The sequence below is a fragment of the Mus caroli genome, chromosome 17, assembly GCF_900094665.2.
Source record: "Mus caroli chromosome 17, CAROLI_EIJ_v1.1, whole genome shotgun sequence".
Taxonomy (NCBI): domain Eukaryota; kingdom Metazoa; phylum Chordata; class Mammalia; order Rodentia; family Muridae; genus Mus; species Mus caroli.
Genome location: NC_034586.1, coordinates 30,225,150 through 30,244,831, shown reverse-complemented (window position 1 = coordinate 30,244,831; position 19,682 = coordinate 30,225,150). Strand labels below are relative to the sequence as shown.

Here is a 19,682-nt window from a genome sequence, read left to right as displayed (position 1 = left end):
TGGGGACGGAACCTGGGGCTGCATGCATGCTAAGCAAGCGCTCTGCCAACTGAGCCACATGTCAACCCTCTTTAGATTTTCAGGGGACCTGGAGGGCCAACCACGCACTGCACAGCGGGAAGCAGTGTGAAGCTCCTGGGAAGCTGATTCTGAGCAGACCACTCCCCACCTTGACCCGGAGCCGGTCGAGTACGCCTCTGACGTCAGCACAGGCAGCGGTGCCCATGGCCTCCTGCTCTCTGACCGCGGCTGCCTTGGCATCCAGCTCCTGTAGCTGCTCCAGGAACCTGGGCTCGGTCACTGGAGCTTCCAGAATTGCTCTGAGGAGCACGGGAGGATGGGCATGGTTAGACGGGAAACTCCACAGCCCTGAGAGAGCCCCCTCACACCTCACATGTCATTTCGACCTTTCTTTATGGTCTCCTGCCTTCAAGAGAATAAGTACAAAGTTTTCATCTCCTGGGCCACACCTCCTCATGTGGCCTTGGAGCACTCCTAACCTGTGTCCTATCCTATGGCAGCTAAAGCAGGGTTCGAAGTTCTTAATCCATCCATTACAAGATCTCACTCTATAGCCCAGGCTAGTCTACTTGCAGCNATCCTCCTGTCTCAGCNTCCCAAGCATGTGATTANGGGCATGAGCCGGCACACCTGNTTTCTAGATGGTACCNGACAACCCCAGNCTGGAGANCTATGTTGTAAATTGTGTAGGTAACCCAGCCCAACCACCTGCTTTGGACATTACTACCCTTCAAACCAGTGACTCACGTGACCAGAGCAGAGGGCACCACCAGCCCATCCACAAGTTCCCCAAGTTTCCCCCGAACTGCCTGTCGGTTACGAAGTCGATGTTCATGGCCCCCGACTGCTCCTGCAGGGTTCGAATCTCAGAGCTGATGGAGCTGAGATCGCTCTGAAAAGCTCCCAGCATCTGTTCCATGCGCTGTGGGGAGGGCAGGAAACATTGTGGGCATGACTCCGGGTTGACGGGGAACAGGGACAGGTGTGCCACCCAAGTCTCTGTGCAAATCCCNGGTACCCAGCAACCCAGGAGGATGGGAGATCATCACTTGTCCAAGGGGGACAAAAAAATACTGAGAAGAAGAAGAAGAAGGAGAAGAAGAAGAAGAAGAAGAGGAGGAGGAGGAGGAGGCGGCAGGTGAGGGCCACCCACCTCCAGGACGGCGTCACAGGCCGTGATCTGATTGTGTAGAGACGCTATGTTTTCACTCTCTTGGATATCTGACCCACAAAAGTTAAGGGCTTCACACTGAATCCTCCCCAAAGTGACAGAAGCCTGAGAGAGATGCCATCCCCGTGAGGGCCACCTTCATCACAGGCCCCCAAGAGCCCATGCCAAAGGCAGCCATCTTTCCCTGCGCATGTGAGGCTGGAGGATACAGTCCCGGATTGACTTCTGCTCAATCTGCTGCAGCTCCAGCTCTACCTGCTTTGAATAGTGTCGAAGATCCACACCCTGGGGGGAAGGACAACCAGAACAGACTCGGTGACTGGCTAGAGGGCAGCCACAAAGCTGAGGGGACCCCAAGAGGAAGGGAGGGTAGGGAGATCAACGCAGTGGAGAGCCTCACCGTTTTGAGAGCTTCCTTCACTAACTCATCCTCCAGATTTGCCTGGATGTGAACTAGAAACAAGGCTACATTTAGTGTCCCCTGCCACTCCTCCCTCTGCCCACACTGGGCACATGCACACCACACCAATCTCCCCTTCCCTCCNAGCCCCCACCCTCTCCAGTTATAGGCACAGCTGCTTTGCCCGGTGGGACTTCCTGCTGTTTATGCTCCTCATGGTCTACTCNACCACAGATGGAAAATATTAAACGGGGATTTCCAAAGTGTGGCTTGTAAAATCTAAAATGTGTGGCATTCTGAGAAGCTAGAGAACCTTTCACCCGGCCTTGGATCTGAAACATCTTTGCTCCATTAATCTATGGTGTGTGCTGTGCTTGCCTCTCAGTCACTCAGTCTTAGCTGTCTGCNTATGTATGTTCAACCAGGCTGTATTCTTACTCAATAATAGTCTCAAAGAGCAAAAAATGATGCTGCGATTTTATTACAGTGTATTGCTGTGACTATTCGACTCGTANTGTTCATTTCTTACTAAGCCTAAATTAGAAGTTAAGCCTTCTCAACTCATGGATTAAACTTTATATGTACATTAAGAAAAAAGCCAGGCGGGTGGTGGTGGTGCACGCCTTTAATCTCAGCACTTGGGAGGCAGAAGCAGGCGGATTTCTGAGTTCGAGGCCAGCCTGGTCTACAGAGTGAGTTCCAGGACAGCCAGGGCTACAGAGAAACCCTGTCTCAAAAAAACAAAAAAACAAAACAAAAAAAACAAAAAATTAAATTAAAAATACACAAAAAAGAAAAGAAAGAAACCATAGAGGGTAATCTACTGGGGTCATGTAATATATTCCTAAAGAATAAAGGGGTCTCCTTTGCCCCCACCCCATGTCAGCACTTACCATCCACTTCATCCAAGATGAATTCATCAGAGGTAATATCCAACTCTCCAAGTTGTAGGGGTTCTTGGAGTCCAGAACCTCCGCCCTGACGAGGGACAGGGTAATGAATGTGGGATACAAGAAGAGACGTTGGAAACAAAACATAACCGGATATCCTTAATCCTCCAAGTGAGGTGAGGGGTGCTTTTGGCAGGGGTGCCATAGTAAGTGGGTCAAAGGTTCTGATGCATTCAAATCTACATTCTTGGGCTACTAAGAATATCAGGCAATTCGTGGAGTTGCTGGAGTTGGTCAAATGAGAAAAAACTAGGACTAGTCAAACTTGCCTTTGAATTTAGGACCTCAGTTTCCAGCTATCCCAGGTGATCCCTGAGGGAGTTCCAGAGGCTTACATAGTGTTTACCCATGTGTCTGGTGCACCATTTAACATGCTCACTCGGCTAATTCTAACGACCACCTATAAGGTATGTCCTAACAGCGTTTGCACTTTAGTGGTGTGGGAAGTTATGGCACCGAAAACACAGTATAGCTTTCAAGCGGTGGGGCTGGAGGTGGGACCCCAGGCAATCTGGTTCCAGAGGCCACGTTCTTAACCTTTTACGCTATGTTCTCATTTCTACTAAAAATCGTGAACAGGAAGCTGACACTGTCCCTGGGGCTTGGGTTTCAGCCACTTTGGTCCCTACGAAGGCTAGGTCACCATCACCCGTGGCAGGACGGCTCCGAGCCTCTTGTCTAAATGCAGCCTACGCCTGAGGAGAGGGACGACCTGAAGACACTCCGGAGGACCTACAGCCCCGTGCTCTCACCAGCGGGCCCTCCTCCTCCTCCACATCTGAGGCCCCAGCCCGCAACACCAGCTCCCGGGCAGCGGCCGCCATGGTCGCTGCGGCTGCCATTCCCCTGCAGCTTCACTTCCGACTTCCGGCAGCTGTCAGTCTCAGAAAGTCCGTTTCCCGAAGAAAAGCTACAAGTCCGGGAATGTCTTCTATAAAGCAAAAAAGGGTCCCAGATATTTGAAGTAAGGCGATCGGCTCCAGCCTCTCCGGTTAGGCTTTGATCATTTCGGTCAAGTGCAAACAGGAAGGTGAACGTCTCGAACACAACTCTGTTCCGGAACCTTCGCTCCGCGCCCACACAAGAACGGTAGGACGCCAGAGAAGAACTAACCGGAAGTTATAGCTCCGGTCCCTTCCAAAGCTGTCTCAGTACAACTCCTCCCTTAAGAGGAGACCCTGAGAGAAGCAGTTTCCGGAAGCGGTCCTCCGGGATAGCCCCGCCTCTTCCGCCAGGAATCTATATAAGACTTATACGTCACTTCCGCTCTCTCTTCCACAGGAGGCCTACACGCTGCCGTCTGTGCCGCCGCCATGGTAAGAGCGGAATCCGCGCCGGGATCCTGCGACATCGGAGCCAGGGCAGGGAGAGATTTCCGTCAGGGCTCAGAGAGTGCCCCATGCTGCGGGCCCGCAGCCCTCCGTGGAGCGATGGAGTGTGACCCGAGAGGGGACGACCTAAGACGTGAAATCCCGGGGAGCGGGACCCCGAGGAACGCTCGCTCCTCGGACACAGCCAAGCTGCCAGTACTTGGCTGTGTGCGGGCTCCTCCCGCCTCCCCTGCCCAGGGAATTGGGGGCCGCGGCCGACGTCCACCCTCTTGTCAGAGGTTGCATTTTCCCGCGCCTGAGCGCGTTAGGGGTGAGCCCCGGTGACTGAGGAGTTGTGTAAGAACTTAGCAGACGATCCAGCCCTGCCTCGGCCACCTTCCGGTTTGGGGGTAACCTGTCTTGATAACTGCCCGTGTTCTTTCAGTCTCTAGTGATTCCTGAGAAGTTCCAGCACATTTTGCGAGTACTCAACACCAACATCGATGGGCGGCGGAAAATAGCCTTCGCCATCACTGCCATTAAGGTAAAAGTGTTAGGGGCCAGAGAGAAGCAGCTAAACTCACCCGACCCGTTTCAATAAAAGCCTGATGATGACCCAGGGTTAAACCAAAACATTGCTCCAGGGCAAGTGGGGTGTGAGTGTAGTCCTGTCCCACCTTGCAGAGGTTTCCTGAGATCTTCAGCTTCCGAGAGCGGTCTCTGCTGTCAGCAAACCTTGAGTAGAATTCCTGTAAACTAACATCCTAAGAGGTGTCGAGGCTTAGCAGTGGTGGTTGGGGGTGGTCTGCAAAAACTATTGGCAGATGCCACAGTGGACTGTAACACAGTTGACACAGAAGCTGGCAGGTTTCCGCTTTACGGCAAAAAGGGAGATGGTAGGTGGAAGCTGGGATGTTTCTCTCTGCAGAGCTAAAAGTCTTGTAGACAGGGACAGGACTTGAAGTTGGTTATATGAGGAGTTGCTGGTCAGGTGTGTTCAGCTTTGAGGACGGGGATGAGACCTGTCAGTGGTAGGACATTGTGGGATGCTAGGGTATGGATGGAAGTGGCTGGCTGCTGAGAGGTTTGAAGGAGGCCTGGGGAGCCGAGGGAATGTCAGGTGGACATAAAAGTTGGAGTAAACTTTTTTAACCTTGTGAAGCCTCCCTCTTAAGTCCTGGCCATGTTTACTTTCTTTTTTTTTAATTCTGCACTTTGCGGGGGGTGCCTGGTGTGGTGGGCAGAGCAGTGTCTAGGGGGTTGAAGGGCCTGGGGCGACACCTGTGCCCCGTGTGACCTGCTGGGAGATTATTACAGCTGACTTCGAATCCAGACAAGGTGAATGGAGGGGCTGTGCACAGTGTTTGTAGAGCCTGGGTACTGAGGGTTCTGTTGGTCCTGTGTGAGAGGGTGAAGAACACATCTTTAATCCCAGCACTCCCCAAGGCAGAGGCAAACAAATCTCTGGGCTTGAAGCCAGGCCGATCAATAAAGTTCCAGGGCTACACATGAAAAAACAAAAAAACCTGCCTGGAAAACAAAAGGGTGAAGCTGGTTAGGAGGTGGGGGTGGGTATTGGGAGTTTGAGGAGAGAGATTGAGAGTTTGAGGGTGAGTTCCTCCAGAGGTGATTAGGGTGGAGTGCAAGCTGACCAACAAAGGGTGAAGGACAGGGAAAGTTTCTGTATTGTTTAATTGTTTTTTTCCCTCTTGGTTTTTCGAGACAGGGTTTCTCTGTGTAGCCCTGGCTGTCCTGGAACTCACTTTGTAGACCAGGCTGGCCTCGAACTCAGAAATCCGCCTGCCTCTGCCTCCCGAGTGCTGGGATTAAAGGCGTGCGCCACCACACCCGGCAGGTTTCTGTATTCTTTAAGAAGTGTCTTCTGCTTCTCACTTAAGGTGAGAATTAGAATATTTGGAAGCACATAGGCATGTGCTGAACCAGAAGTGCTTGCTGCCCTTATCTGTGAGGCATTCCAGTACTGTCTGAATCCCAGTCCCTCCAAACTGCTTTAAGTATCAGGAGTCGGTTCTTTATGATTTAAGTTAGTGCTTAAGTCAGAAGGCAAGGTGGGCATGGGGCCACACTTTGTAGATGAGCATAGGTCCCTTGCCTTGTCACCATAACCAACCTGGCATCATGCACCTTTAGAACTCACAGCTTGACATAAAACAAGCTCAAGAAAAGTTAAAAATTATATGGAGGCTGAGGCGAGGGTTGTGAAGGTTTTTGGCCCACATGTCTGTGCATATACTGTGCCTATGGAGGCCAAAAGGGCGGCTTAGATCCTCTCATTGGGAGTTCAAGTTATGAATGAGTGCTTGGTATATAGTCCAGGTCCTGGAAGAGCAGCCAGTGCACTGAGCCATTTCTCTAGCTCATTCAATGACACGTCCCCCTGCCCCCTTAATTCTGGTAGTCAGAGTTGGGGGGGCCAAAATCACACCCACTCTTGGGGCTCAAAAGACCTGTTAAAGGTTTGACTTTGTTCATCTGTGGTGAATGCTGAAACCAGAAGCTGGACCCTGGGGTAAACATCCTGCTTTTGTTGAGTTTGTGACCCATGTCCAGTGTGGCCTGAACAGTGTTTCCTTCAGTTAGTAGGCAGGCTTTGTCTCTGGAAAGTGATCTGAAAAGTGACAGGATCTCTAACTTAGGCTGGCCATAGCAATCCCAAGTCCAGGGAGCTGGGATAACACCTGCACAGCCCCTCTGCTTTTGAGTAATAGGGTGTGTGTGAGGGGGCTGGAGAGGTGGCTCCACTGTTAGAGCATTAGCTGCTCTTCCAGAGGATCCAGGTTCAATGACCCACACTCGACAACTTCAACTCCAGTTCCAGAGCATCAGCGCCTTCTGGCCTCTGGTCATTGTGTGCCACAGGCACACAGACATACAATGCAGGCAAACACATAAGGCACAAATAGACTGGGCTAGAGAGAGAATCCAGCTGTTAAAAGATAGCTATGACTGCTTCCTGAGGCTCCCAGTGACCACATGGTGGCTCACAACCATCTGTAATGGAATCTGATACCCTCTGTTGTCTCTGAAAACTGTTGTCAGATCTTTAAAAACAAAAGTTTAAGCCTAATAGCCCAAACTTTTAACCTCAGGGCGTGGGGCGGAGATATGCTCATGTGGTGTTGAGGAAAGCAGACATCGACCTCACCAAGAGGGCTGGAGAACTCACGGAGGATGAGGTGGAGCGAGTGATCACCATCATGCAGAACCCACGACAGTACAAGATTCCAGACTGGTTCCTGAACAGACAGAAGGATGTGAAGGATGGGAAGTACAGCCAGGTGTGTTGAGGGACAGGTGGACACGGGTTGTCCGTTAAAACTGGGTGGAGAATCCGGAGATAAAAGTTGGCTCCCCTGTCTCAAAATCTAGGTTCTGGCCAACGGTCTAGACAACAAGCTGCGTGAGGACCTGGAGCGGCTCAAGAAAATTCGAGCCCATAGAGGGCTGCGCCACTTTTGGGGGTAAGTGGGTGATGAGGCTTAAGCTGACACCTCCCCATCAGGCTGCACAGTCCGCCGGCTCGGCTCCTGCTGCTCTGTGACCTGTATCTTTTTCTTCTGCAGCCTTCGTGTCCGCGGTCAGCACACCAAGACCACTGGCCGCAGGGGCCGAACTGTGGGTGTATCCAAGAAGAAATGAGTCTCTGGGCCTTTGCTGTTAATAAATAGTTTATATACCTATGACCTCTGTCTCAGTTTGTCTTCCATCTGAGGGTAGTGAGTTAAAGCCACGGCGATCCTGAGCTCTGATAGTTTAATCTGCTGCAGGTTCCTTCTGGGTAGTGCTCTTGCACTTGAACCTAAATGTCCCTCATAGGCTCTTGCTGGTGTTCGCTCCTCCCTTTCTGGTGGGCGTTCACAAGGAGACTGCCTTAGGTGCAGCAAACTGGGCGGCAACCACTGTTATAAGTAGGGCAGCCGGTGTTGAAAACCTCCAGGGAGAGCTCGGGCAGGTTTCAATCGAGTCTCTCGCCGTAGCCGTGCTGAGCTGTTGTGAAGTGGCTCCAGCTCCGCCAGATGCTGCTGCTCAGGTGAGTTATTAGCAGATGCTGGCTGCTCTAGAAAAGCAGCCTGATGTTCCACGTGCTTTACAGTAGGAGCAGACCGGGAAGGGCTTGGCCTATGTGAAATACACGCTGCTTGTCAGCTTCCGGCCTAAAGAGGCATGATGGGAAGGTGGGGGGAGGGGCGGGATGGAGCGCAGTTCCGCGTGCACGCTAGGGAAACGAAGCCGTCCAGGGCTAGCTGTAGTGGGCCGGGGCCGCACTGCACGCCAGCATCTCGTGATGCGCCAGAGCCCCGTGCATGGGTCACCGCGTCTCCTCAGCAGCAGCTGGTTAAAGCCGTCATCCCACCTCCCCGCGCTCTAACAGCTGTGCCCACAGGTCTCTGCGGCACGCCATGCCCCTCAGCCTCTTCCGGCGCGTCTTCCTGGCGGTCCTACTACTGGTGATCATCTGGACCCTGTTTGGGCCTTCGGGCTTGGGGGAGGAGCTGCTGAGCCTGTCCCTGGCATCCCTGCTGCCGGCCCCAGCCTCGCCAGGACCGCCCCTCGCCCTGCCCCGCCTCTTGATTTCTAACTCTCGTGCCTGTGGTGGCTCCGGACCCCCTCCCTTCCTGCTCATCCTGGTGTGTACGGCCCCGGAGCACCTGAACCAGAGAAACGCCATTAGGGCATCTTGGGGCGCCATACGCGAAGCCCGGGGTTTCAGAGTGCAGACGCTCTTCCTCCTGGGAAAACCTATGAGACAGCAGCTTGCTGACCTGGCCTCAGAGTCAGCAGCACACGGGGATATCTTGCAGGCCTCCTTCCAGGATTCCTACCGGAACCTCACCCTCAAGACCCTCAGTGGACTGAACTGGGTGAACAAATACTGTCCTATGGCCCGCTACATCCTCAAGACGGATGATGACATGTATGTCAACGTCCCAGAGCTGGTGTCAGAGCTGATACAAAGAGGGGGGCCTTCGGAGCAATGGCAGAAGGGCAAAGAGGCCCAGGAAGAGACAACAGCTATCCATGAAGAGCACAGAGGCCAGGCAGTGCCCCTTCTGTATTTAGGCAGAGTGCACTGGAGGGTGAGACCCATTCGGACACCAGAGTCCCGGCACCATGTGTCAGAAGAACTGTGGCCGGAAAGCTGGGGTCATTTTCCACCCTATGCCTCGGGCACAGGATATGTACTGTCCATCTCTGCTGTGCAGCTCATCCTGAAGGTGGCCAGCCGGGCCCCACCTCTACCTCTAGAGGATGTCTTTGTGGGAGTAAGTGCAAGGCGAGGGGGCCTTGCCCCCACACACTGTGTCAAATTGGCTGGTGCTACCCACTACCCCCTGGATCGGTGCTGTTACGGGAAGTTCCTGCTGACATCCCACAAGGTGGATCCCTGGCAAATGCAGGAAGCTTGGAAGCTGGTGAGCGGGCTGAATGGGGAGAGGACTGCGCCCTTTTGCTCCTGGCTCCAGGGATTTCTAGGTACCTTGAGGTGCCGGTTCATAGCCTGGTTCAGTAGTTGAGAACCCACAGAAAACAGCACCTCAGAGACCTTTCCCAAAGTTGGTGCAGAGGCTGCAGTTCCCTGTGGTGATCTAGTTCCTCCATTTTCTCACAGTGAACTCTGAAGCTGCTACCAACCAAGGATAGGCAGACTCGGGGCCTGGCCTGCCAGCTCCAGGGAGGGATAAAGCCAAGGGCGGGAGGGGACTCACCAGCAGGGACAAGGGTCCAATAAACATGTCTCTCTACCTCAAGTGCAGCGTCTTCACCAGGACCCCAGCACACCTAGAGAGCCCAGAGCTTTCAGTACTGCTGTGTGTTGGTCTTTGAGACAACCACAATGGGGTTAACGCCCCCCTCTAGGGTGAAGGCTTGGGCAGTGGTGGGGAGACAGGGCAGTGAGCTGAGTCTAGAATAGCCACACAGGGGAAGAGCAGACCTACAGGATGGTCCAGACACGCACGTCTCCAGAAACCTTGTTTAATGCCTGCACACCCAAGGAGCTGTCTGCTCCTACCCAGTTAAGATGTAAGGCACATGGGACAATTTCCCTATGGATCTTTGTATTCCCTTTATATATGTTCATGTGTGTGTGTGTGTGTGTGTGCGCGCGCGCTGCCCCATGTGGGCATGGAAAGGTAAAAAGACACTTGTGTGTTTTCTCCTGCCAAACGTGTCTTCTGGGAACTGAACTCAAGTCTGGCATCAAGTGCCTTTGCCCACTGAGCACTCTGCCCCTAAGGGTCAACTTGGAGACCGCCTTCTCTGGCTCGTCGTACAAATCTATCCAGTGCAGAGGGACGGGCTCCAGGAGGCTTGGCCATATCCTGCTTTTTCTTCTGCTGCTGCTGCTCAAGGCTCTGCCGGACTTTGTCCTGGAACAAGGTGGGAAAGGAGCATAAGGCACTGAGCATAGGCTGATAAGGCTGCAGGCGTGCACGCCAACACCCACCCGAGCTCACATACCCTGTGCTCCTGGTCCATGACCTTCTTCTTCCTCTTCACGAGGCTCGCCGTAGAGCTTCGGCCCTTCTGCTTGGCCTTGGGCTGAAAGGCAGCCTTGGCGTCGGGATCATAGCCCTGGCATGGGACATGAAGGAGGTCAACAGCAGGCCTAGTGCCCTGGCAGCACCTATGTCCTGCGCTGCACTTCAGGATGGGGTGGGGTATAGAGGCGAGGGCTGGACACTCGGGCTACGCAGGTAGCACGTGGCTCCATACCAGTCTCTCTATCCGCTCCTTCTTCTGCTGCTCCAGAGTGACCACATCTACCTCTGCCAGGGCTCGGGGGTTCAAACAAATGAGCTCTGCTGGTACCTGCGAGGGTCACAGGACAGCGATATGTAAGGAGCCACGGGGAGGTGACACCAGAAAGGGATGAGAGCCAGGGAGGGCCGGGCTCCAGCACAGCTCACCTTCTCCAGCAGGGCCTTCACCTCCCATTCCTGGCGCTGCTTCCGGCTCCGGTATGGGTTATTCTCCAAACCATCAAAGTTAGGCTCCGCAGCCCCTGAGGGAGGGAGGCAGAGAGGGAAGAGCATGGAGCTGAACCTCGTCCTGCAACTCTGGACTGACCCGCCCACGGCCTCTCACACTTGTAATGACGCTGGGCCACTCACCAGGGACCAGCATGCTGGTGAAGCCTCCACTGTGCCCCACCCCCAACACGTCTTCAAAGGGGCAGAACTGGAGCCCATGCACGTGGCCTGAGAGCCGGTGGGTGAGGTAGGGCTGCTCCAGGGAGGGTGGGCTGGCCTTGCCCTGCCCTGCCCATATGTTGACCACATCACCCATTCCCCCAACTAATAGTCCCCGCTGGGAAAAGGCCAGGTGCCCTGCTCCCTGGGGCAAGGTCCGGGAACTCAGGGGCTGGAATGTCCCTCGCAAGTCAAAGATCTTCAGCTGGTGGTCCAGACCAGAGGTGGCCATGTACCTGTGTGGGACATGGATCAATTAGCCTCTCGTGGGGATTGACCAGAGCCTGTGGCCAAGTCCAAAGTATCTACTGTGAACATGAAGGAAGACTAGTCCCACCCTCCACACCACATGCCTCATCCAATGGGCCCGTTTCCATTACTTGTTGGTTGTTTTGAGACTGTCTCACCATGGAGCCCTGAGCTCACAGAGATCAGCCTGCCTGTACCTCCCAAAGGCTGAGATTAAGTGTGTGTGCCCCACTGTTTTCAAAGCCAGAGAGGAAACCTGGGTTGGGAATGGCTGAGACAGACATCAAATCAGGCCTGTTTCTTTTGGGGTTTTGATATGGTCGGGGAGAGGGGAGATTGAACTCGGGGCCTCACGCCTGCTAGACAGACAGTTCTGCTATCTTTATCCTGCCCAAGCCTACTTTGGTGCCTGCTTCCTGGCACTACACTGCTCCCAAGTCACAGCTCTGCCAAACACATGCCAGGCTGCACCTGAGCGACATTCTACTTCAGAGTGCAGCACAGTGGCACAATAACGGTGCCAAGTATTTAAACAGAGGCCTTCCCTGGCAAGAGAGCCGAGCTGTGATGGCAGACAGAAAGCAGAAGTCTGTCTTCAGGGTAGGTGGGAGTACAGAAGAGGAAAAGGGCTGTGTGGGTTTCCTGAAGTCAGTGCCACAGCGTCTTCTCCAGAAGTGATGTAGCTGAAGACTGTGTTTCTCAAGAAAATCTCCCTGGGTTGGCGTGGTAGCGCATGCCTTTAATCCCAGCCATGCGGAGGCAGAGGTAGGCCTGCTCTACAGACTGAGTTCCAGGACAGCCAGGGCTGCACAGAGGTGCCTAGCAACCCTGTCTTGAAAAACCAAAAAATAAAAATAGAGAGAGAGAAAGAAAGAAAATCCTAAAAAGAAGCAAAGTTACACACACAGAGTATACTATGTTTAACCAAATCCCCAAGTATAAACTATTTTCTTTCAGAGGCTAAGAAAGGAGCTAAAGTTGATGAGTCTTGCCAAGGGACCAAGGGGTCTCTTGCCTTGACCTTGGAGCCAGAAAGGGACGGAAAACTTCTGAGTAGAGGTTCATCAGGTGACAAAGTTCAGTAGAGCCCCAGCAGGACAAAAAGACCACTGGGTTAGGCATGGTTGTGTGTGGCCTTAATCCTAGCACTTAAGTGGGCCTCGGTGAGTCCAAGGCCAGTCTTGTCCACATAGCAAACATAGTGAGCTCCAAGCCCAGGGCTATATAGTGAGACCGTGTACCATGCCAAAAAAGCCACTGGTACAAACCAGAAATGAGAGATCCTGGACAGTGCTACACCCTCGGGTGGCTCTGACACCTAACCCGGGATACAGTGGGTACAGCAGCGTTTCCTGAGAAGCACTTCAGCCTCCAGGTGCTGGCTCAATGCTATCCCGATGGCTTCCCCACGTGGCCTTGGGGAAGAGATCAGCTTCACCTGTAGTCTGAGCGGACCCAGCAATAAGCAGAGATAGGCTGAAGATCCAAAACTTTGAGGACTGCGGTGCGGACCAGGCAATGAAGTCCTGGGCAGGAGAGTTGTGGGCCCAAGCAGGGTGAACTACAGCTCAGGCCTAGTGGCCACTGAAGGCACAGACATACTTCCCTACTCTCCACAGCCAAGATGCTGATGGGGAGAATGGGCAAAACCAAATTACTTGTTCACAAGACAATGATGGCAGCCAAAGCGATCTCAGAGCAGATAACTTTGGGCTTTTCCTTACCCCACCTCACTTACTGGTGTGTTTAGGTTCTAAAAAAAGAAAAAGCTACAATGATGCACAAACTTAATGTAGAAAATCCCCGATCATCAGCAAAGGGAGTAGTGTCCTCTGGAACAGCACAGATGTGCCCTGCAGGGCTGGCAGCACCAAGCCTGTGAGGAGAGGGCACAGACAGCACAAGCGCCCCGAGGTGCACGGCAAGGCAGGACTTCAGAGGAGTCACAAGCCAGATCCAGAGTGAAGGAGTCGGGGGCTGGAGAGATGGCTCAGCAGTTAAGAGCACTGACTGCTCTTCCAGAGGTCCTGAGTTCAAATCCCAGCAACCACATGGTGGCGCACAACCATCCATAATGAGATCTGATGCCCTCTTCTGGTGTGTCTGAAGATAGCTACACTGTACTTACACATAATAGATAAATAAATCTTTAAAACAAAAAACCAAAAAACTGAAGGAGTCACCAGGGCTGCTGGCGCACGCCTTTGATCCCAGCACTCAAAGCAGAGGCAGACGGATTTCTGAGTTCAAGGCCAGACTGGTCTACAGAGTGAGTTCCGGACAGCCAGGCCTACACAGAGAAACCCTGTCTCAAAAAACAAAAAACCAGGGCTGGTGAGATGGCTCAGTGGGTAAGAGCACCCGACTGCTCTTCCAAAGGTCCAGAGTTCAAATCCCAGCAACCACATGGTGGCTCACAACCATCCGCAACGAGATCTGGCGCCCTCTTCTGGAATGTCTGAAGACAGCTACAATGTACTTACATATAATAAAAAAATAAATCTTTAAAAAAAAAAAAAAAAAAAAATTTAAAAAAAAAAAAAAAAAAAAAAAAAAAACCAGAAGAGTGATACCACCAACCAGGCCCAGACCCAGAGAGAACTCTGAGAATGTTGGTTTTTAGACTTCAGTACGTAGTACAGACTGGTCTTGATCTTTCTTTCACCCCCCTGCCTCAGCCTCCTGAATGCTGGGGTTAGAAAAGGTAGCACTAGCCGGGCATGGTGGCACACACCTTTAATCCCAGCACTTGGGAGGCAGAGCCTGGCGGATCTCTGGATCTCTGAGTTCGAGGCCAGCCTGGTCTACCGAGTGAGTTCCAGGACAGCCAACACTACACAGAGAAACCCTGTCTCGGAAAAAAAAAAAAAAAGAGAGAGAGAGAGAGAGAAGGCAGCACTGAATCAGAATTCCATTATCCCACTCAGGAAGCTGGTGCAGGAGGCTTGCTACATGTTCCAGGCCGGCTTGAATTATGGAGCAAGACAACCCTCTACCCGTACACTCAAACTGCGGGCATGGGTGGAAGTGAGGGTGAGGTTGGAATGTCAGTTTGCTGAGTCTTTGTTCGTTGGTGTCAGGCGTTTTGATGCAGATTTCAGGTGCAGAACTGGGAGCTCGGATACAGCTGAGTGGTAGGTAGGTTAGGGTGGGAGTCTGCTGGCCCTGTGGGAGGATGGACATTCCCCAAGGCCTAGCTCCTCCCCCCACCACTCTCACGGCACCCTTGGCAGGCTAGGCTCTGGGCTGAGCTGGGGACATGCACATGAACCCCTGAATGTACTGTCATGTGGCTAGAGTTGAGTTCAAATTGGAGAAATTTTTGTGTAAGGGAACAGGAGAGAAGGCGCTTCAGGGAGGAGTGACACAGCAACTGACGGACCCAGCAAAAGGGACAAGACACCATGTCACAGGATGGAGGCACCACCTGGGACGTGCTCCTAGAACTTTTCCATATGCCTGCACATAATGTGCACGGAGTCAGACCCAGGAACCCGGCACACGGGCTCTCTAACACACCCACTTGACGCAGCTGGTTGGCTCAATGTAAGGCCACACTCCACTGGATGCCGTCTGTGCTCCTACAGTCAAGTGCCGTCCACCTTTCTGCCCAGCTGTGCCCAACACCACATCCCCAAACACGTGACTTACGTGCCTGTAGAGTCCACTGCCACAGCACGCACCCCACCACGGTGACACAGAATCTTCGCCAGTGGCTCCTTCACAGCTGGACTCCATAAAGATACTGTGCCTGAAAGGCAGGGGACACTGGGGGTTACCACTGCAAAACCAGCCCGGGCCTCTTGAGGCCTTAGCCTCAGGTTCTTCAATGGCAGAAAGACAGGACACGAGGGAAGACCTCCGTAGCCCTGGCTGATGGGGTGCAGCTCAGCGGAGCACGGTCTCCTATGGACAAGGCCCTGGGTTCAGTTCCAAGCCCCAGGAAGTGGGTTAGTGAGTTAGTAGAGGGTCAGCAGCAGACCTGCAGCTCCTGACGTGCAGAAAGCTGAGGCAGGAAGTTGCTGGAGCCACAGGTCTGAGATGGGTACCAGACCCTGTCTTAAAAAAAGAAAGGAAAATCCCGGAACTGACCGTTACTGTGTCCCAGGTGGATAACAGCATTGTAGGGGTTCTGAGCCATGACACTGAGCCGTCCCGCCCGCGCATTCAGAGCTGTCACGATCTTCCCCACTGACACATCCAGGTAGGTCAGAAACCCTGTCTCTGACTGAGAGAGAAACAAGATGTCCAGCTACGGGTCCTAAAGGAGAGAGGTCCTCCCAAGACACCCACCAGACCCTCTGCCCCATAACCACTCACAGCGGTGGCCAGGAGGAAGTGGAAGGGGAGGAACTCAAGCCGGGTCACTCGGTCACAGCGGCGGATACAGTGAAGCTCGATGCCTTGGTTGTCGTAGATATAAAGCCAGCGGTTCTGAGCGACTGCGAGCAGAGCCTCAGAATGGAGGAAGCTGGGTAGAAAGGGGGAGGGGTTCATGGGAGACAGGACCACAGGGCACCATCCAATAGGGAACGGCCTGGCCCACTCCCATTGACGGCGAACAGAGGAAACACTGACTGGATGTCCCGCACTGCTTCCATGACGTTGATCTCACACATGAGCTTCTTGGTCACCCAGTCGAGGGCAGCCACGTGACCCCGACGCCCTCCTAAAGCCAGGTGTCTGGAGGAGGTGAAGCAAAGGCAAAGTGTTAATTCAGGGAGCACCCTGACCCAGACTGGAATAATTCAGCCAGCCCCACCCCAGCCCCTCAACAGACGGGAGGAAGTGTGTTGCTGCAAACAGTAGCAACCAGACCCACACTGCGCGTAACTGAAGGTGGCACAGGTCATGTACCTGAGGAGACACAGCCAAATCTTAGCTCAAGAGTCACAGAAGGGGCTAGGGACATGGCTCAGTCAGTAAAGTGTTTGCCACAAAAGTATAACAGCCTGAGCCCGAATCCCTGGCACACATGTAATCCCAGTGCCAGGAAGGCCAAGACAGGCAGATATTGCTGGACACTGGTTCAGTGAGGAACCTGCTCAAAAATAAGGTGGAGGAACTGAAGAGAGGGGTCAATGGCGAAGAACACTTGCTGGTCTCAGGAGAACGCTGGGTTGGTTCCCAACAGCACGTCACTCACAACCAAACCGTCCGTAAGACAATTCCTGTCGATTGCCTGTGTGATGCCGTCTTCTGACTTGTAGATCTGATGCCCTCTTTTTTTTTTAAAAGATTTATTATTATACATAAGCACACTGTAGCTGACTTCAGATGCACCAGAAAAGGGCGTCAGATCTCATTACAGATGGTTGGGAGCCACCATGTGGTTGCTGGGATTTTGAACTCAGGACCTTTGGAAGAGCAGTCAGTGCTCTTAACTGCTGAGCCATCTTGCCAGCCCACTGATGCCCTCTTCTGATTTGCATGATACCAGGCACACACGTGATGCTCAGACATATGTACAAGCAAAACACTCGTACACATAAAATAATAAATAAAAACTTAGAAGCATTGGAAAATAAAGAAGAAGTTCAGGAAGAAGGCCCTGTGGCTGAAAGTATTCTCTGTACAAACCCGGTGCCCTGAACCACAAGAAGGCAGATGGAGAAAATGGCTCTATTTGAGCTGGCCCCACACACCATGTCATGGGCACGCACAAGCATACTCATACACACCAACAATAAGCAAGAGAAAAACAGAAAGCAATACGTGAAGATGCCATGTTGACCTTTGGGGTTCATGTGTGTACACACCCACATGCAGGTATACCGACACACGAACTTGCGCACACAGCACACACATACGCAATAAAGCCCCTGGAAGCTGAGGGGCGGCGGGTAGGTGCGTAGCTCAATAGTCAAGTTCACCCACCCACAACCACAACGTCATGGGCTTCACATCCAGAACCAACAAAAAGCGCCCAGCTTCTTCGGGCTCTTGCTGCCATGAGAGGCTACAACCCCAGCATGCACCAATCACCCCAGCCCAAAAGGAAAGGAAGGCAGGATGATGGCAGGGGGCTTGCTGGCTTCCAGGTTAATAGAACACAAGCCCCAGGTTCTCTTCTGGCCTCCAGGTGTGCACTTGTGTGCACACACACACACACACACACACACACACACACACAGAGAGAAATAACTGAGTCCTTTTTTAGAGAGAACAGAGCCTCCGGAACTCAACCTTACCTCCCTGTTCGAGAGTAGTTCAGCCTGTAGGGTCCGAACTGTCTCAGATTCAGGTCAAAGTGCTAGAAGGGGTGAAGTGTCCGTGAGACAACGAACTCACGCCCCCCATCCCCCACCCCCACCCCGAGTCTCCTGGCTCCTCTCCCAGCCTGGGCTCACCTTGGCAGCACTGGCGATGTCCACAGCCTCCACAATGTCTGTCTGCAGGATTTTTGCCGTGTCTTCCCCATCTTCTCCTACCAGAAACCTGAAAGGCAGTTAGGATGACGACGGTGACGGTCCCCACCATGCAGCGGGCATACAAACATAAAAACGCAGAGACAGGACAGCGGGGAAAGCCCAGGTCGGGGTCCACTCACCCAGGTTCCTCTGCAAGCAGCAGCTCGGCGCGAGCGGCTCTGACGCTCGCCTCTTCCTCTTGCGCTTCAGCCTTCTCGAGTTTGCTTTGAGTTTTAGGCTTCGAATGTGGGAGCTACGGCATTGTTGACAGGGTTGCAAGAACCGAAGAGCATATGTGGGGGTCCCAGGAAAACCACTGGGGAAGCTGCCACCACCTCATCCAAACCCTCGGCCTCCAATCCCTCTGACAGCCCGCCCGTCCTCACCGTTTTGGACTTGTCAATTCGACAGAACTTCCGGGCCTCCTCCAGGGGGGCGGGGACGGGTCCTGGGAACGGGTCCTGAGCCTGGCGAGGACAAGGAGGCAGGAGGCAGATTCTGATGGATCCGGTTCCTCTCGATCTCCGGGGGCGACCTGCACCGCCACCCTGTCAACCCCAGGCTCACCCCCGACAGCGTCCTCTGCGGCTTCTTCCAGTCTGGGGCGGTCTTTGAGATCGGGGGCTTCTTGGAGAACCCGGACTTCTGGGCGATGTGCACGCTCTTGGACCTCGGGGGTCGCGACTCCCCAGTCCTCGCCTTCTTCCGAGGCGGCCCCGGGGAGGCGGCGACGGCGGCCGGGGTGGTCTCCTCCTCCCAGTAGCGCCGCGGTTTCTAAGGGGCAGAGGAAACGCCTTCGCACACGCAGCCCGAGCCTGGACCCGGGGCGCGGACGCCTCCCACCAAAGCTACCTTCCTCTTGGCCTGAGGCTTGTCTCTCTTGGGTGGGACACCCCTACCCGGCTTGGGGGCTGTCTCCATCTCCAAGACCGAACAACGATCCACGTGCGAAACTCCCTTGAGTAGTAGCTCCGCCGTCTAGGAAAACTTCCGGAAGTCCCCCCCCCCCGGCCTTCATCCAATCAGCACCGTACGGGCGTCTGAAGCCTCCGGCGCCATGTTAAGTGAGGGCACGCCTCTGTGCGCCCGGGAGGTTCGCCCGAGGAGCAGCTTATAACCAAAAAAGATTTAAAAAGCATGTCTGGGCCCCGAATCTTGTTAACGATGAGCTTAGATTTTTCTATATTAACTTTTCTGTCTTGCCCAAAACCTCTCGAGCCGAGCCTTTTAGGTCGAACGAGCCTCACACAAGTCAGAACTACATGTTCCAGCATGTGTCGGAATGTAACTTCCGGCGCCGTCTTTTTCCCTCCCGTCATGCCTTGTTTACTTCCGGGTTTATTGATTACAGCGGGTAGAACGTGAATAGGTTAGCGTTTGGCTTGGAGGGTTCAGGGATCTCTTCTTTCACTCTCCTTTGCCTAGGGAGTGGCTATTCTGGACGAAAGAGGCTGCGGCGCCTCGGAGAGTTGCGGGTAGAAAGTGCTGTCCTTCTGCAGGGTCAGAGAGGGGGGTTCAGGTGCCTCCCAGAGCTTGAGACCCAGCGACCCCCGCCCAGGAGGCTTTCTCCTTCACCATGGCTGAACTGATCCAAAAGAAGCTGCAGGGAGAGGTAGAGAAATATCAACAGCTGCAGAAGGGTAAGAGAGGGAGTTGGTGTGGTCTCGCCCCTGTCCGCTCTCATCTATGATGAGGCGTCGCGCCCCATCGGGGGCCGCGGGGGTGCATCTTGTTACCCCTCGCCTCGGTATCGTCGCTTTCTTCCTCACACCCAGTCTCCCCAGAATTGCGCGGTTCTGGGCCCATTTAATGTTTTTAATCGTGCATTTCCTCTCTCCACCCCAGACTTGAGTAAATCTATGTCAGGGAGGCAGAAGCTCGAAGCACAGCTAACGGAAAACAATATCGTGAAGGAGGTGAGGATGGGACGCGGGGGGGGGGGGGGGGGGGGGGGGGG

The 19,682-nt window shown here is 53.6% G+C and overlaps 5 protein-coding genes across 5 annotated transcripts in view; 3 read left to right on the top strand and 2 right to left on the bottom strand.

Annotated features, from left to right (window-relative positions):
- Window positions 1–174: 174 nt before the first annotated feature.
- Window positions 175–3,696, bottom strand: Vps52 (VPS52 subunit of GARP complex). Its single transcript, XM_021185760.2, has 7 exons — window positions 3,295–3,696; window positions 2,486–2,570; window positions 1,593–1,645; window positions 1,402–1,477; window positions 1,175–1,242; window positions 769–943; window positions 175–320 (listed from the first exon to the last, which is right to left on the bottom strand). Exons 1-7 carry the CDS (start codon window positions 3,382–3,384, stop codon window positions 298–300), a joined length of 570 nt encoding a protein of 189 aa, XP_021041419.1. The 5' UTR covers window positions 3,385–3,696; the 3' UTR covers window positions 175–297.
- Window positions 3,697–3,777: 81 nt separating this feature from the next.
- On the top strand, window positions 3,778–7,556 carry Rps18 (ribosomal protein S18). Its single transcript, XM_021185761.2, has 5 exons — window positions 3,778–3,858; window positions 4,298–4,396; window positions 6,963–7,151; window positions 7,243–7,334; window positions 7,437–7,556. The coding sequence occupies exons 1-5, from the start codon at window positions 3,856–3,858 to the stop codon at window positions 7,510–7,512; spliced, it is 459 nt and encodes a 152-aa protein (XP_021041420.1). The 5' UTR covers window positions 3,778–3,855; the 3' UTR covers window positions 7,513–7,556.
- Window positions 7,557–8,070: 514 nt separating this feature from the next.
- On the top strand, window positions 8,071–9,618 carry B3galt4 (beta-1,3-galactosyltransferase 4). Its single transcript, XM_021149917.1, has one exon. It carries the CDS (start codon window positions 8,274–8,276, stop codon window positions 9,387–9,389), a length of 1,116 nt encoding a protein of 371 aa, XP_021005576.1. The 5' UTR covers window positions 8,071–8,273; the 3' UTR covers window positions 9,390–9,618.
- Window positions 9,619–9,833: 215 nt separating this feature from the next.
- Wdr46 (WD repeat domain 46) lies at window positions 9,834–18,716 on the bottom strand. The gene is made up of 15 exons (XM_021186260.1): window positions 18,578–18,716; window positions 18,293–18,499; window positions 18,112–18,192; window positions 17,866–17,978; window positions 17,666–17,753; window positions 17,507–17,568; window positions 15,894–15,998; window positions 15,636–15,786; window positions 15,408–15,543; window positions 14,967–15,066; window positions 10,989–11,302; window positions 10,785–10,879; window positions 10,591–10,686; window positions 10,336–10,449; window positions 9,834–10,244 (listed from the first exon to the last, which is right to left on the bottom strand). The coding sequence occupies exons 1-15, from the start codon at window positions 18,644–18,646 to the stop codon at window positions 10,107–10,109; spliced, it is 1,869 nt and encodes a 622-aa protein (XP_021041919.1). The 5' UTR covers window positions 18,647–18,716; the 3' UTR covers window positions 9,834–10,106.
- A 331-nt stretch (window positions 18,717–19,047) lies between these two features.
- Window positions 19,048–19,682, top strand: part of Pfdn6 (prefoldin subunit 6) — a 1,588-nt gene continuing 953 nt past the window's right edge. Inside the window, exons 1-2 of the mRNA XM_021149405.1 lie at window positions 19,048–19,365; window positions 19,571–19,641. Of these exons, the coding sequence (XP_021005064.1) occupies window positions 19,302–19,365; window positions 19,571–19,641 (135 nt within the window). The 5' untranslated portion in view covers window positions 19,048–19,301. The remainder of the gene's footprint in view (window positions 19,366–19,570; window positions 19,642–19,682) is intronic.